The sequence below is a fragment of the Plectrocnemia conspersa genome, unplaced genomic scaffold (genome assembly GCF_051122295.1).
Source record: "Plectrocnemia conspersa isolate PC_06_02 unplaced genomic scaffold, ASM5112229v1 ptg000010l, whole genome shotgun sequence".
Lineage (NCBI taxonomy): Eukaryota > Metazoa > Arthropoda > Insecta > Trichoptera > Polycentropodidae > Plectrocnemia > Plectrocnemia conspersa.
In genome coordinates, this window is record NW_028277174.1 from 9,015,341 (window position 1) to 9,030,665 (window position 15,325).

At 29.4% G+C, this 15,325-nt stretch overlaps 1 protein-coding gene across 1 annotated transcript in view; it reads right to left on the minus strand.

Moving 5' to 3' along the window:
* LOC148230562 (uncharacterized) overlaps positions 1-15,325 on the minus strand; it is a 243,250-nt gene that overhangs the window by 46,557 nt on the left and 181,368 nt on the right. Inside the window, exons 4-5 of the mRNA XM_088194636.1 lie at positions 3,000-3,061; positions 2,763-2,930 (exon numbers count right to left, since the gene is read on the minus strand). Coding sequence (XP_088050762.1) covers positions 2,763-2,930; positions 3,000-3,061 — 230 coding nt within the window. The remainder of the gene's footprint in view (positions 1-2,762; positions 2,931-2,999; positions 3,062-15,325) is intronic.

Below are 15,325 nucleotides of genomic sequence, written 5' to 3' on the forward strand. Positions count from 1 at the left end.
TGTTGTACAATTTGGGGTTAGCCGAGTGGTTAATTAATCTTCGCTTCATTAACGCCCAGCTCGATCCTGTGACCTCCGTGATGTATGTGTGTGTGTTTTTAATTTTTCAGACGTGCTCTACTTATAAAAATATCTTATCTTAGGAATATGTTTTACTAAGGCATTTTATACAGCTTTATGCATATGACTTTTTATTTTCAATTAACAAGGTTTTCGACAACTATTTTTTATCTAATTGTATATAGTACAATCATATTGTATTTGAGTTATTGTGTTTATGTTAAGCCATACATAAATAATTATTCCCAAAGCCACTAAAACTGATTAAAATAAATTATCGAATTTATTGAATCTATCAAGCTATTTTTGGGTCATTTCATCTTATCCATTGGCTTCAATTGGGCACGAGCCCGGTTAATAGTAGCAGGAATTGAATAAATAAACGTATCTTGTGAATTTGATTAAATCCATTTCAGGGAAAGTTTGCGGGCAGAATAAGCCGAAAACGTCGGCAAAATAAAAGGAAAACTTGCTAACGCAAACCGACACGCCGCTATTTTCTCTCGTGTAAAATCGTATTTCGACCATTACATAGTAATTCGATATGTATAACACGTGCAATAATATTATTTTAAGATAAACGCTTATGCTTTCAAAACCTAAAAATATAATCAAAAAATTTAAATAACAGGAAACAACAACTTTTGTATGATTTACAATTTAGATATCATAGATTTTAATATAAAGTTAAATTAATAAATACACAAGTTTTGTGTTTAATGCTTATTAATATTTATCCACTTTTAATATTGCTATAACGTTATCCCGGTTTATCAACCAAATTTTCAATAACCAAATATTGATATTGAATAAATTTAAATATCGCGACCATTGTATACATTTCCTTTTATAAATTTCCTGCAATTGAAATATTTTTTCCGCCTTCCTAAAATGCTTTTATTAAATATTTCATGAACGAATAAAGCAATTCAATTAGTAGTGAGCGCACTCAAAAATCATTTTTAGTCACTTGATAATAATAAAATCATCAGCTTAGCTGAACCCTTTAATAATCATTTGCATTTCTCCTTGAACATAATAGCTTTGTGAATATGTAGTTTTAAGGGAGTATATGTTTGATATTTATTTTACTCTACTATTATTCGGTTAACTAAATGTTTAATGTATTAAGACAAGACTATTACTAGTCATTAAAATAAAATCTTATATTTATTTTAAAAGATTATCAAAAATTATAAGATTAAGATTTAGTGCATGCATAAGTTTTAAATGCTTGAAAACTATTTATATGTATGTTAATTTTGTTTTTCTAACAGTCAGTAGTACGTATTTGGTTATATATGTATATATTAGTCGAGCCTAAAAATCACATTTCAATGTCTTAAAAAATTAATCTCCAAAATTTACGATCGCAGAATTTTTAACAAGTCAACAATTTATAAAAAATTGCATTTACATTGATTTTTTAAAAAAAATGGCTACTGCAGCAACTCAAATCACTTGTTATAGTAAAAGATAAATCATTAGATATTTTGAATGTCAAAGATGGTTTAAGAAAATTAGAACATGAAATTAATAGATCAGCAAATATAGACGACGATGTTCTGGCTGCAGAAAGGGAAGCAAATCCCACTCAATCTATCCATTAGCTGGATGGGAAACTAATCCAGTCCAATTTTAAATTAAAAATATTAGGAAGGCTTGGAAACAAGGTGTATGGATTCCACACGAATTGAGCAAATATCACAAGTCTTGGATCTTGAAGCTGATTGCCTTTTTTTGGTCATTTGGTAACGATAGATGATAAATTGTTAGTATACGACAACATTGTTATTCAAAAGTCAAGAAGCAAAGTATACTTCAAAGCCCTGGATACTGCAAAAAAATTATGTGTTTGGTGAGATTACAAAGGGATTGTGCATCACGAAACTCTTAAACCTGACTAAATAATAACAGTTGGATCATTTGCGTGAAAAGTTGTAAAAAGGTCTGACAATACGACAGTACGCATCCCCATATAATAAAATTGACTCTCGATAAAATCAATGAACATGGCTGTAAGGTTTTATCTCATTCATCTTATTTTCCAGACGTTGCTCCTTCCAACTACCATTTATTTCGATCGATACAATATTTCCTATACGGAAACAAAATTAAAATGCAGGCGATGTGAATAAAGGGATATTATAATATTTTGGATCAATACCTCAAACATTTCATGCTAATTTAAATTAAAAAAATACTGAGAGTTGAGAGAATGTTATATCTTTAAAATGAAACTAAATTTTAAATTAATTAAATAAAAAAAAATTTAAGTGATTTTTTTGGTACATTAGAAACAACATTTATTTTGGGATTACGTAATATATAATTACCAGAAAAATATGTACAAACATAAGTCAATAATTGTAGTTTAAACATGATACATTTTTTTAGATCATATCCCATATTGGCAAAATACAATTATTTAAAATATGTTAAAAATATTACATATACTATAATATATATTATAAATATGTATATATTCCGGTAATAAATTTTAAATTTACAAAAATACTTTATAATATAATAAAAATACGTGTATTTTGTGCAAATCATTTTTATATAAATATTTTTGCGTTTTGGAACGAATCAATTTTTCATTATTAATTATGGAAAAATGTGCTTTGATACACGGATATTTTAAAATACGAGAAAGGTTTATGTTTCATTGTAATTATAATTTAAATTTAGTTACCTACCTGAAAAAGGCATTGTCGTCATTCGACGGCGGTAAAGCTAAAATTTTGGGAGTAAGCGGGTGCGAACTGAGAATCATCTTGAGGTCTCTCCTGAGGTTCAGACTTGAATACACTTGCGATTCGGCCAATATGGTGAACGAATGCCAATGTGTGTGCAGAAGTAATGATCTAGAAAAAAATATTGAATTATTAATTATAAATAAAACATTTAAATTGATAGTAAAAAATGTAACGAACCTTAAAGCGTACAACGTTTCTCTAGCGGTTGTTTCTAAACGAACTTCGAACGGATGTATGTCCTGAAACAATAATAAAAATATGATTTATTACCAACACAATAATTTTAATGTTTTTACATATATTAATTTATTAGGAATGTATAACGAGACATTAAAAACCTTACGTTTTAATAATTCACCAAAAAAAAAATATTTGCCTATAAAATTATATATAAATTTTATATATGCTATATATTTATATAAATATTAATAAAATTGATTTTAATAATTTAATAATCGAAACTCCATGAAATATAAACTGGACTAAGTTTCTTAATTGCTTTATTAGATTAATTAGTAATTTAATTATCTTATTAAAATTTATATCGCTGTGCTTTCGCAGTCGCATTCACTCAGCTTTCGTATCGATTGTCTACATTGAGAAATTATTCATTAACTCTGCCGCACAGTGGTTGAGTTAATAAAAAAGATGGGAGCATATATCACGAATAAAACGCTTATCCATATTTGGAAAACAAATAAGTTAATAGATATCAGAATGACATAAACTTTTTATAACAGTGAGATAATAGACACGAGGGAAAAAATCAGAACGACCTGCCTTACAATATGTAATCCTTAATGTATAATGGACCGTAATAAATATATGAGGTGTTTATCGCGCCGATCAATAATTACATATAATATTTCGAAAAACAATTGAATAAACAAAAAATGTTGTTTTTCATTTATTTCAATGCGCATTGTTTTATTCGTTCAGTGCCTAGCAACATTTGAATCGTAACAACAAAATTATATTCAAAGATTATATTTTGAGTAAAGCTACAGGATGGATGCGTAATTCAGTGGAATCTATCGTTTCTAAAGACATTTCGCCAGTTTCAACCACATTTTGCCGTCCCCGTGCTGTCAAACCACCAGAAAGGATTTCGGATAAGCTGAAAAACCATTAGCCCATAAAAATAAAAAGTGGAGAGAAATATGTAAGAAGAAAATGTCGTGTTTATTCTGCACATGGAATAAGGAAACACAGCATAAATCTGCAGAAGTTGTAAAATTCTTTTTCATATTGACAACTGTTTTTATACGTATCACTCAAAAATAAAAATAGATAAAAAAGTGTAAATAATAAAAATAAATATAAATAAGGATATAGTGTAGTGTATTAGTGTAATTGTGAAAATATATGTGTTTGTGATAGTTGTAAGCAAAAATGGATGCCAAAAAATTCGGTGACTGCAAATAAAAATAGATAAAAAAGTGTAAATAATAAAAATAATAGTGATATAGTGTGGTGTATAAGTGTAATGATGAAAATAAATGTGTCTGTGACAGTTGTAAGCAGAAAAAGGACGCCGAAAAATTTGGTGAGTGCAATTTATATTATATTATAAACGGATATTTTTATAAATCGTTTTTACAAAAATGAATAGCAGCATTTGAACATATATATTATAAAATTATAAACAACTGGTTTGTAACCATTGCAACCATTTCAATTATCACAAAATATTAGGACTGAAAAATATTTATTCGTCCATAATTTTCTTCCCCAAAGATTTTTTAAAGTTCAATAATATTATTTATTTTTAATTATTTTACAACAAACTCATCTGAGTTGTACCTATTTTTCCTGGTTTCTTAATCTGTGGATCATTGCGATTTTCTAAATGGTGAGCAATTTTCAAAATAACAAACATCCGGTAAAAATGTTTGTAAGTTAATGGATGATATATTTTACAAGTTCTTTGATTACTATGTTATCTAATTTATCTACATATACCGTAACAATTTTTCTTTTTAATTTTTTAATAACATACAGAATTTTAGGTTGAAAAAATTGATGTACTATTTATCGGGATGTTTATGTTTATGTTAACCTAGCCAGATATTTTGATCCTGAAATTTTTGTAGCACTCCTTAAACTAAAAAATATTTTTGTTTAAGAAGTGTAACATAAAATATTATATCTTATATGTAATCATGCCTGAGTTCACGGCCACCAAATAATGTTCTTTCAAAACTCGTATACGAGTCCTCGGGCGTTAAGCTGTTAATAGTTTTTTTCTGCTTGTATTTATCTTCTTTTTGGATTTGAAATACGTGGTTTACGCTAATTTATCCACACTTTTTTGCAATTTGCTAGTCTAAAAAAGTCTGATTCGACTTTTGGTGCATTGTTTTTTTTATAAAACGTTTATTTCAATACGATAATTAATCTTACAATATATGAACAATACATGTTACTGATGTATAATCATTTTCATGTTTACAATTTTGCTATTAGCTACCATAATGGTATTTTAGCTCATAGACAAGAAAGTCTATGAGTTAAAGTACCATTTTTTAGGAACAAATACGAAAAACATATAATGATTCAACAAAAAAATAATAATGATAGTTTAAAAATCTACATGTAAACATTTTTTTTACACTGAATTTTCCATAATTGCGCCATAAATTATAATCGTTACATGATACGATAAAATAATAGGGTAAATAAATTTTATTTTAATTCTCCAGACACTTAGTGCAAATATTACAAGTAAAATACAGCTTCTTAGTCAGTATTCAATCATTAAAGAGACACAGGTAGAGTTTGGAATTTAGCAGCCGAGCAGTATTCTTACTTCAATCGTCCGATTTTAATAAAGCCTTATGCTTGCACTACACTCTCTGGAAGTTGTCCGAACCGAAGTTCAACTGAAGTCGGCCAAGGTCACCGACGACGGTCGCCGAACGCCGGGCGTGAATGACCTACGCACGGCGGCTGCTTGCGCGCGATCGAAAAATGTGCCAAATAATCGCAATTGTCATATTATTAAAATTACGCTATTGATAATTATAAAAGTTTGTGTGGGCACTCATCAATACAATATCTGTGAAAACTTTTCGGTCGTAAATATTCAATTTACGCAAAATATTTGTCGGCTTTTGCAAAATGCCATTAGGCATGAAAATGATACATCAGAATACGAACACCACATCTGTGACTATCCTAGAATTTGTCGCCATCGATTCTAAATAAGAATTCATTATGGTGTGACATTTATATAAACCGATCTAGGAAAATACATTAGGATATTCTAAACGATTTTTTTTAACAAAATCAAGTACCACTAATTATTTTTTAATTATTTAATTTTATATGAAAAACAATATAATAATATGTTAGAAAAATATACTATCAAAAATATAATTAATCCTTTTTGGTGCCCTAAGATATTCAAAGATGTCAGTAGGTCCCCGATAAGCATGTGGTATTTTAACTTGACCACGTGATCACTATGAAACGGGACGTATGACGTTTACGCGCATACTGAAATTGAACCGAGCTACTCTTTTTATCTTAGTTTGCGAAAAACCATATCATTATCTCTCTCACTCTCGTTACTTAACACAGGAGAGAGCGAAAGGTGAGTATCTCACCGCTCGCGCTTGAAAGAGCAGCTCCGACTTTGGTTTCATTGACTTCCGTCCATTTGCCGACAATTTTCGGAAGCACTTGAAGCTGGCCAAGTTGACTGTATTACCCCTACTTTACCTCCCATTCTCGGTAACCTCGGACAACTTCCGAGAGATTTTAGACCGAATTCGACCAAAGTAACCCACTATATTCTCCGTCCTTGGCCAACTTCCAGAGAGCGTAGTGCAGGCATTAGAGCAGTCAGGAATTAATTCATGACAAACCGACTAATCAGAACTACTGCACAAAGAGTACATATATAATAAATATTTTAGGGATTATTTTAATGTAAATTTGCAATTTTTAATTTTAATAGATACATGCACCTAAAATTCATTATTTTTTAAATATATTATTGGCTACCTGACAAGTCCATATAAAACGGTAGATAATCTACATGTTTTTTCTAGATTGTAAATCTATAACACTGTGCGCCTTGTAGCTATATATATTCTTAGCGATGAATTACACAGAAGCGTGTAAAATTAACGTTACACGCCGTTCCGCGGCGGAGCTTATCGCGAAAGCTCAATTAGCAAACGTGCCGAATTCACGGTGTGTAGATAGATATGAATTGCAGATACGTGACGGGGCGAATTTGCCCGAGTCCGGACCGAACAATGGAACACACAATGGCTTTTCCAGATTGTTTATCTCGAGCTTTTGCCATTGTTGGGGGCGAAATGGCCAAGTTTCGAAATGGACACTCCATATCCGCTTTCGGCGGAGAATGGGGAGCTTTGGAGTTGCCAAACTTTTTCTACAACGATCTATTACATTATCCAAGAGGTGCAAATGTCGAGGCAGACGGTCTCGTATAATGAATATGCTATGTATTGCTATATTTATGTTTAAATAATTTATATTACCAGCTTATAAAACCATTAAATGCAAGGTTCTATTATTATGTAAGATCATATTGTCCGCATAACTAGTACAGTGTTTTATTAATATGTTTTTAATTAATCATTTTTATCTTAAGCTGCTGCTTTTTATAGTATTATAATTATCTATTTAGTATTATAAAATAAATAAATGGTGTGTAATAATATTTTTTTAAATAGTTGATCTTTTGACAGATTTGACTTAAGGGTTTAATTTCAAAGCTCAAAGCGAATCGGACATTTCCCCGAAGGGCAATTATTTGAGCTGCCTTTCCATTAAACGGATCGATATTTATTTAAAAATTAAAGTACTGCGGCTTATCTTATCTTATCTGCATGATTCCAGATATCGCAAAAAAATGTAGTTCATTAATGGATCTGTGCATTTATTATTTTTTTGTGTATTTTACCGCAGAATCTTCATCCGGTTATATCTAACACAGTTTTTTTTTAATAAATTAAAAGGAAGCACTTTTCCTTTAGCACTTAAAATTTCAATCAAGATTAAATAGATTTTTTTATTGCTAATATCCAAAGATATTTTTTTATTATATATTTTCAAACTAAAATATTGCGATAATAATTGGAGTACAAGGTAAAAGCGAAATGTTTTATACAGCATTATTCATGCCAAAATATTCAACAAAGTTTGAAGAGTAATTACTTTACATTAAATATACATGGTGACTCGTAATGTGTGGGTGCGTGCTTGTACTTTTGTCTCAATCAAGACTAAGCTTAAAATATATATAACTGAACAGTTAAATTGAACAGATCTTAGCAACATTTCAAGCTCAAAGCAATAATTGTGAAATTTAACTTAGTAATTAATGATTGGGCACAAAGCAACAATGTGTGTTATATATGTACATATATTTAGACAAATAAAACAATAATTTCGAGAATTTCAATTAACTTGATTGCGATGAAAATTGTTCCAATTGTCGGCGCTGGGAAAATATTACATAATACATCAATCAAACGAGAAGCTTTTGTCGAAGAAGCGTTGATGAGCTTTCGAGTGAAATCAATTAATCTCTCAGGTATTTTGCGCGTGCATATAATTTTTTGCAAATAAAGATTTTATTTTTATAATAAAAATTAATACTCATTATTAACTACGTTGTATACACGAAAAAGAGGTAGCGATAACTGTCACAAAAGATTAATAATGGCGCCGTTTTAAAGCAGCTTAAACTTTTTTAATTACATCGCAGAAAATATATCTAGATTTTTTGGAAAGATTTAAGCTCCTTTTAACTCTCGTTACATGTTTGATTACTATTGTTTAACATTTCACGTTCAAATATTTGACAATGTTGAAATGCAAACTTTCACATTTGCAAACATATTGCAATTGCAGACCCTGCAAAACTTTGCAGTATATTTTATATTCGGAACACGCAGAACTGCGATACATAGCAAACACGTTATTATAATACTGGTGGATGGAAATGTGCAATGTTTACAAATTGTCTAGAAAGAGAGTTTAGGTTTCTAAATCATATTTATCGAGATGGAGATAGGTTGTTTGTAAGCATTTTTATTACTTGCATGGATAAAGTAATATGAGTTTGACAACATTAATACATCTATTGATGCTATAAAATTTATTAAATAATAATGCTATTTTTAGGACTTTCCTTTCAGATAAATAGCTAGTGGGTGGTAGACAATTTTTAACTATCTTCAAGATATGAAATTTATGCCTTTATTTAAAAAAAAATAAGCTCAATGTCACTTTTAAAGTATTGCTTAATAGTCTGATATCCTTTTCAAAATTTATTACGACTTGTTTAACACTATAATTTATACCTTAAAACTAAGAAGTATAATATTTTTCATATTAAATTAAAAGCAAAAAGGGATTATAGATTTTCAGTTAGAATACTTAGTATTTAAAATAGTATATAAGAATATAAATTATATATTAAATAATAAATTTCTTCGCTCACGATACTTACTAACAAGTAGTTGATATTTTCAATAGTAGGACTATAAAATAAGTTTAATTTAAAAAAAAATGTGCAATGATAATCTTACTTGCAAAACATATTTTTCGGGCAAATCCAAAACAAAGCAGTACTAAAAGTCTCTATTGAAATGGATTGTAGAAACTTTTTACGCGTTAAAAGCGCCATAAAATAGTTGTTACGATACGGCGAGCAAATTGTGCCTTTAATGACCATAAGTTAAAAAATTAGAAAGGTTAAGCCTAACGTATCGATAGCATATTCTAGGTGCATTAATAAATGCAAATTTTAGTGAATATAATAATTTAAAACAACAAGTCCCAAAATTGCTGGATTTACAAAATATTTAACGGTCATACAATACAGAAAATGTTCCAGTAGAGAACAGGCAATTCATTAAGTTTAGATATCTAGGCAAAAAGTGGGTGAGCTCGAAACCTCTACTAAGCTAGCCAATTGTTTAAAAACGGATGCAGGGCCTAAATTTACAACTTCCTAAACTTCCACCTTATCTTTCACACTAGAGCTCGTACATACTCGAAACCAATAGACGGAGAGAACCTAAAAAGTAGCCGCTTCTTAATCTTAAAAATCGTAAAATAGATCAATAAAAATATATATACTATACTTTAATAATTAAAATGCTAAACAATAATATAGATCAGGGCTTCTTAAGCTTTTTTCATTCACGACCCCATTTATGATTGTGAGTTTTTTCGTGACCTCAGATAAATATAAAATAAAGATATATAAATATTTGGTGCTGATTTATTGATTATGTAACAATATACATATTACATATATATGAAAAAATAAAGTTTTAGAATTTGCTTAGAAACATACAAAAATATAAAATTAAAAATTGCACAAAAATTTGTAAAATTGTATTTATAATAGTTACAAAAATTATATGCCCTATAATCAGCTGTTAAGGGCATGGCTCTTAATAAAATGTATAAACTTAACAGCATCCTGAAACACATCATTCAATTCTGGTGCTAGTTTTCTTGCTGAAATGGACTCTCACTGAAAAAGTTATATGATCACAATGAGCAGCTTTAAAATATGATTTAAAACATTTAATTTAAATTCATGTATTTAAATATTTTACATTAAAATCTCGTGACCTCATGATTTTGCTAAGCGACCCCATTTGGGGTCGCGACCCATAGTTTAAAAAGCACTGATATAGATATTATTTTACATTTTTATTTTAGTTTCAAAATACTAAGAGGAATGATATAATAAATAGCGATTTTTAAATATGTAGTACTTTTAAAAAATATCATTTAAAAAAAGTTTGCTATATAAAATGAGTTCGATTTTACTGAAATGTAAATAAATTATTACTATTCCTAGTTTAATTCAGAAAAGCGTTTTTTTTAGTAAAATAATAAATTTTTTTTCGTTTTGAAAGAATCATATTTAAATTATTTATATTTTTCATTTGCGAGCTACAAAAAATAAATAATATAACATATGTTCTAGCAAGATTTACGCTAAGTGCATTTTTTATATGCAATATATATATGAAACATCGTATATAAATTACTAAGAAACGCACTTAAACTCCACTGATACACATTGAAGCTTAGTGAGTTTAAATTATCAATTTAGAGATTTGAAAACGACACAGAAATCTTAAAGAAGAAAATAGCGTTGTCGTACATGATGAATGCATTCGTACATGATGAATGCAATACTCCATGCAAATGATAATGTGTGACTTTAAATAACCAAAGAATGGTACGTTGTGACGCAACAAATGATATACTGTGCAGGATACCCAGTATTGCACAATAACCATTATTAATTACACAACTCTTGCAAGAAGTCTAGACACGCGCTGGAGACAATACCTTTGACCTAGTATCGAATGTCTTTGTTCTTCGAACCCTTGACTCACGATCGCTATGTATTATACATTAGTCACAAGTGGCTGCTCTCTCTGATAGTGTCAGCAAATAGGGGTGTGTTTCAAAGAAAACAAACAGTAAACAAACGATATAAAAGGTGCGACACTTATCACATCAGAAGATCGAGAGTATCGACAAAGGATATTGGGACGATAGAGAACCTCATAAGCAGAGCAATCAAGAGATCATAACAAGATCACTCAATCCTCGGCTAACTCAAACGATGAGAAAAACTTTGACTACATCCACAAGTATTATATGTACTGAACTTGTCTATCTGACTGCAAAGTCATACTTGCTAGCCTTAAAACTAGAAAAAAATTCAAAATAAAAAATTAGCGCTCAGATTAAATACATAGTGAGCTCCGAGGCACAGCAGCACATTATTTGGTTTACGGAAAGATATGCTTAGCAGAAATATGCTTCATGTAAAGTTGCACAGGAAGAAATTCGATAAATTAATAATATTTTTAACGCAATTCATTTGTGAACTATTATTTACAAAATAAATACGGCAAAATTTTTTATGCCATAATAGACCATGAGATTAGAAATGAAACTAGTATAATTTCTGTTCTCCTTCCATTGGAAATAGTATATAAAACAAGAATTTGCGTCAAACAACCAGTAACAGACTAAGCCTTGAGGTGAACTCTTTTGAAATTTTGACTTAAAAGACAAACAGAATCTTACTTTTAAACCTTTGTTTTGGTTCAGAGCCACGCTGTCACTAAATCAAAACCATGAAACAAAGAACAGACAAGAATTACTTGATACAGAAATATATATTTTGACAAAACATGTCCCGATCAACTTTGAATTAATTGACTATGATATTATGCACCCACATATGCTGCTATTACATAGACTGTTCTATAATTTTCAACTATTTACAATAAAAAAAATGATACTGCAAGTCATTAGAGATGTATAAACATGCAGAAAAGTAAGACATACAAACAAAGTCTTAAACTCAATATAATTTATATTATTACTGTACTAGTTTAACAGAACAAAGTATGTAATATTACTCAACATTTATTAATTAGACGATGAAGTTGCATTTAAGCTTTGACTTGAACATCCCATGTGATGCAAATTCATTAGTTTCGTGTGTTAGCTGTGACGTTAACAATGGTGCCGTAACGATAGCTTAAACCAGTGGATTAAGAGATTCGCCGTCGAGTTAACTCATCGCTGTCGATAACGTCGAGTGCAGACTGCAATGCAAATGACATTTGTGCTTTATTAAAACACGTATTTCTAGTGCTTTGAAAAGGATTATTTATATGAAATAAAATAGTATGGTCTGCAGCGTTATATATTAAATAATCATTGCAATATCACCGTTTTTCTATGTTTATATTAAAATAAATAAATATAATATATTCAGTGAAAAGTCCTTTTACACGGTCACATAGCAGACAACAAGAAAAGTTATATTTCAGTGCGGGCAAATCAAAATCTTGACCCTAGAAGGACAGAATTCGTGCTCAATTCTCATGACCGGGTCGCATAAAATCAAAATTTATCTACTGGGCAAAAATGTACGGACCGCGAAGTGCCATAAAATAAAATACACTATTGGACGCATTTCGTGTACAAGCCCCATCATGCTGGAGTTGGAATGAATTCCAAAAAAAAATGGGATTGGGATGCTTTGAAAGGCCACTCAGGCGTAGACTCTTACGCACTCGAATATATACATACATACATAGTATATAGCGTGATTTAAAAATAGCAATTCTATAGCAAAATTATATAAGACATTATATATTTTTTTATTTTATAAAACACTGATTGTTCTCTGCTTAAAATGTATATTTCATATTTTTTATTGAATAAATATAAAATATGTAATATGAGCTGATGTTTATATATATAATATGTAGTACCTAGCTAAATTTCAATTAATCAGAATCAATCGGAATTATAATTATATATTAATTAATAATTCCGATATCCCAGACACTACAGAAATTGAAAAACAACAAGGTCCATTTGGGATTTAAGCCCAGGTCTTTAAATGACACCACTCGTCGTTTTCACAAATTTTATTTTTTTCACTATCAATTTATATAAATATTTAATTTATTGTTCTTATCTTACTCTATTTTTTAAAGTAGCGCAAATGTATTTGGTTTAATTATTTTTCTTATAAATTGATTAAAAAAACCAAAGAGCTTTCTATTTATATTCAAGTTTATATCAACCGAACTGATGTTATAAATTTGCCGATTTTTACAAAGTTGAAAAGAGACCCAGAATAAAACAAGACATTTGTAGTAAATACCTTTTTCATATTACAAAGTGTGTTGTGTTTTTTATTTTTTTTAACTTGTTTTATTTTTGAGCTCTTATACATTATGTTGTCGACAAAAAATTAACGTATTTTTTTTTACCATTTTAAACATTCAGACTTATTTCTTCTTAGTTATATTACTAAAGCCTTTGACAAATTTTTGATACACAAAGTATTCATTCATTGTTAAATTGTTGGCATGAGACTATTTCTATAAATAAAACATGTTTTAAATAATAGATTAAGTTTGAAAAAAGCGTTTTATACCTCACTGAAAAATCAGTCATTTCATACAAAACAACCTAATACTTATTCAGGCTAATGACATTCTAGAATAATAAGCGAGCATATAAATATATATATTTTACAAAGTATACTATTTTTATTACATTAAAAATATTTTTGTATACTTTGAAAATTATTTTTAATATAATAGTGATATGTTTAAAAATCACTCAAAAACTATAGCTTATAACTTAAAGGGTAAAGATAAACTCTGTTACCTTAACTGTTCTGATTAAGTAGCCTCCGGGTCAGTAAGGGTTAACATCAATATAAACCCACGCGTTATTAAATTTCGATCAAAAAATAATAATATATATTTTGAGTCACGCTGTACACGTGGGAGTCAAGATGTGGTTGAAAAACGTTTCTGCTCTCGAAATAAAAACTGTTTCGTCGATGGACGACGCCCGTGGGAGACTTTAAAGGGTTAAAACAAGAAAATAAACGCCTGAGAAGAAAAGTGGAGACGGCCGCCAGATAACCGATCCAGAATAAGATTGACCTCCGAAAGTGGATATCACTTTCATCCGTGGGAAAATATGAAAATGTATCGGATGTGTGCGTAAAACGAAAATGATTTATAGTATGCCGGAGAGGGAAAGTTTCCCTCTCTGAATCTTATATAATACTATACTATATTTTTAGGTGCTAATAAAAATCAAATGAAATTTTTCGGTAGCAATGTGAAGGTTCGGTGTTCAAGCGGAATACGTTTTGATTTTTTTATATTATCTTTAATTATATATGTAGACGTATATAAACTGTTTTACGTTTGTATCGTATAAAGAGAGTGTTCGCAATCGATTTTCATTTACAAGAAAAGTTTTGTTTATGCTCAAACGTACTAAATTTTTTTATACACCTTCATAAAATAAAGTTGTGAAACATTGTCTATAAATCGTAAACTTTAATTTTTTGTTACAATGTGGTAAACATGTTATGCAAATATACGTGAAATATTTGCATACTGTACAGTATTATAACATAGGCGCGTTTGCTAAACTTTGGTCTGCGAGCCCTGTCCTCATAAAATATTAGAATAACATTTGCTTAAATAAAATCTTGAAATTGTGTAAATTGTACAAATTTCACAACATCTTACATGTGTTTTCAAATTTTTTTAAACTAACTAAATAATTTGTTATATTTTTAAGACTGCAGATATGCCAATTTAAACCTGAAAATATCTCAATAATATTTAAATTTAAGTGTTTTTTTTTAAATGGTTAATGACTATTTGGGTCGTTATTTGTCTTTTTATGTATAAAAATCTTCTTTATTTTCACGTTAAAATAATTAGTATAATGGCCGTACAAATTTGTGCAAAAATTAATGTTTACATCGTTTGTGTAATGGCTCTGCGTCGTAAAATATCGATTTAGTCTTGGTGATTCAGAGGTGCGGCTTGATTAGAGCAATCTGGCGATCGAAGTGGACTAACTTATTTACTCCAAACTTCTATTTTTATAAAACTGAGCTTTCGTGTTATTTTCAGAAT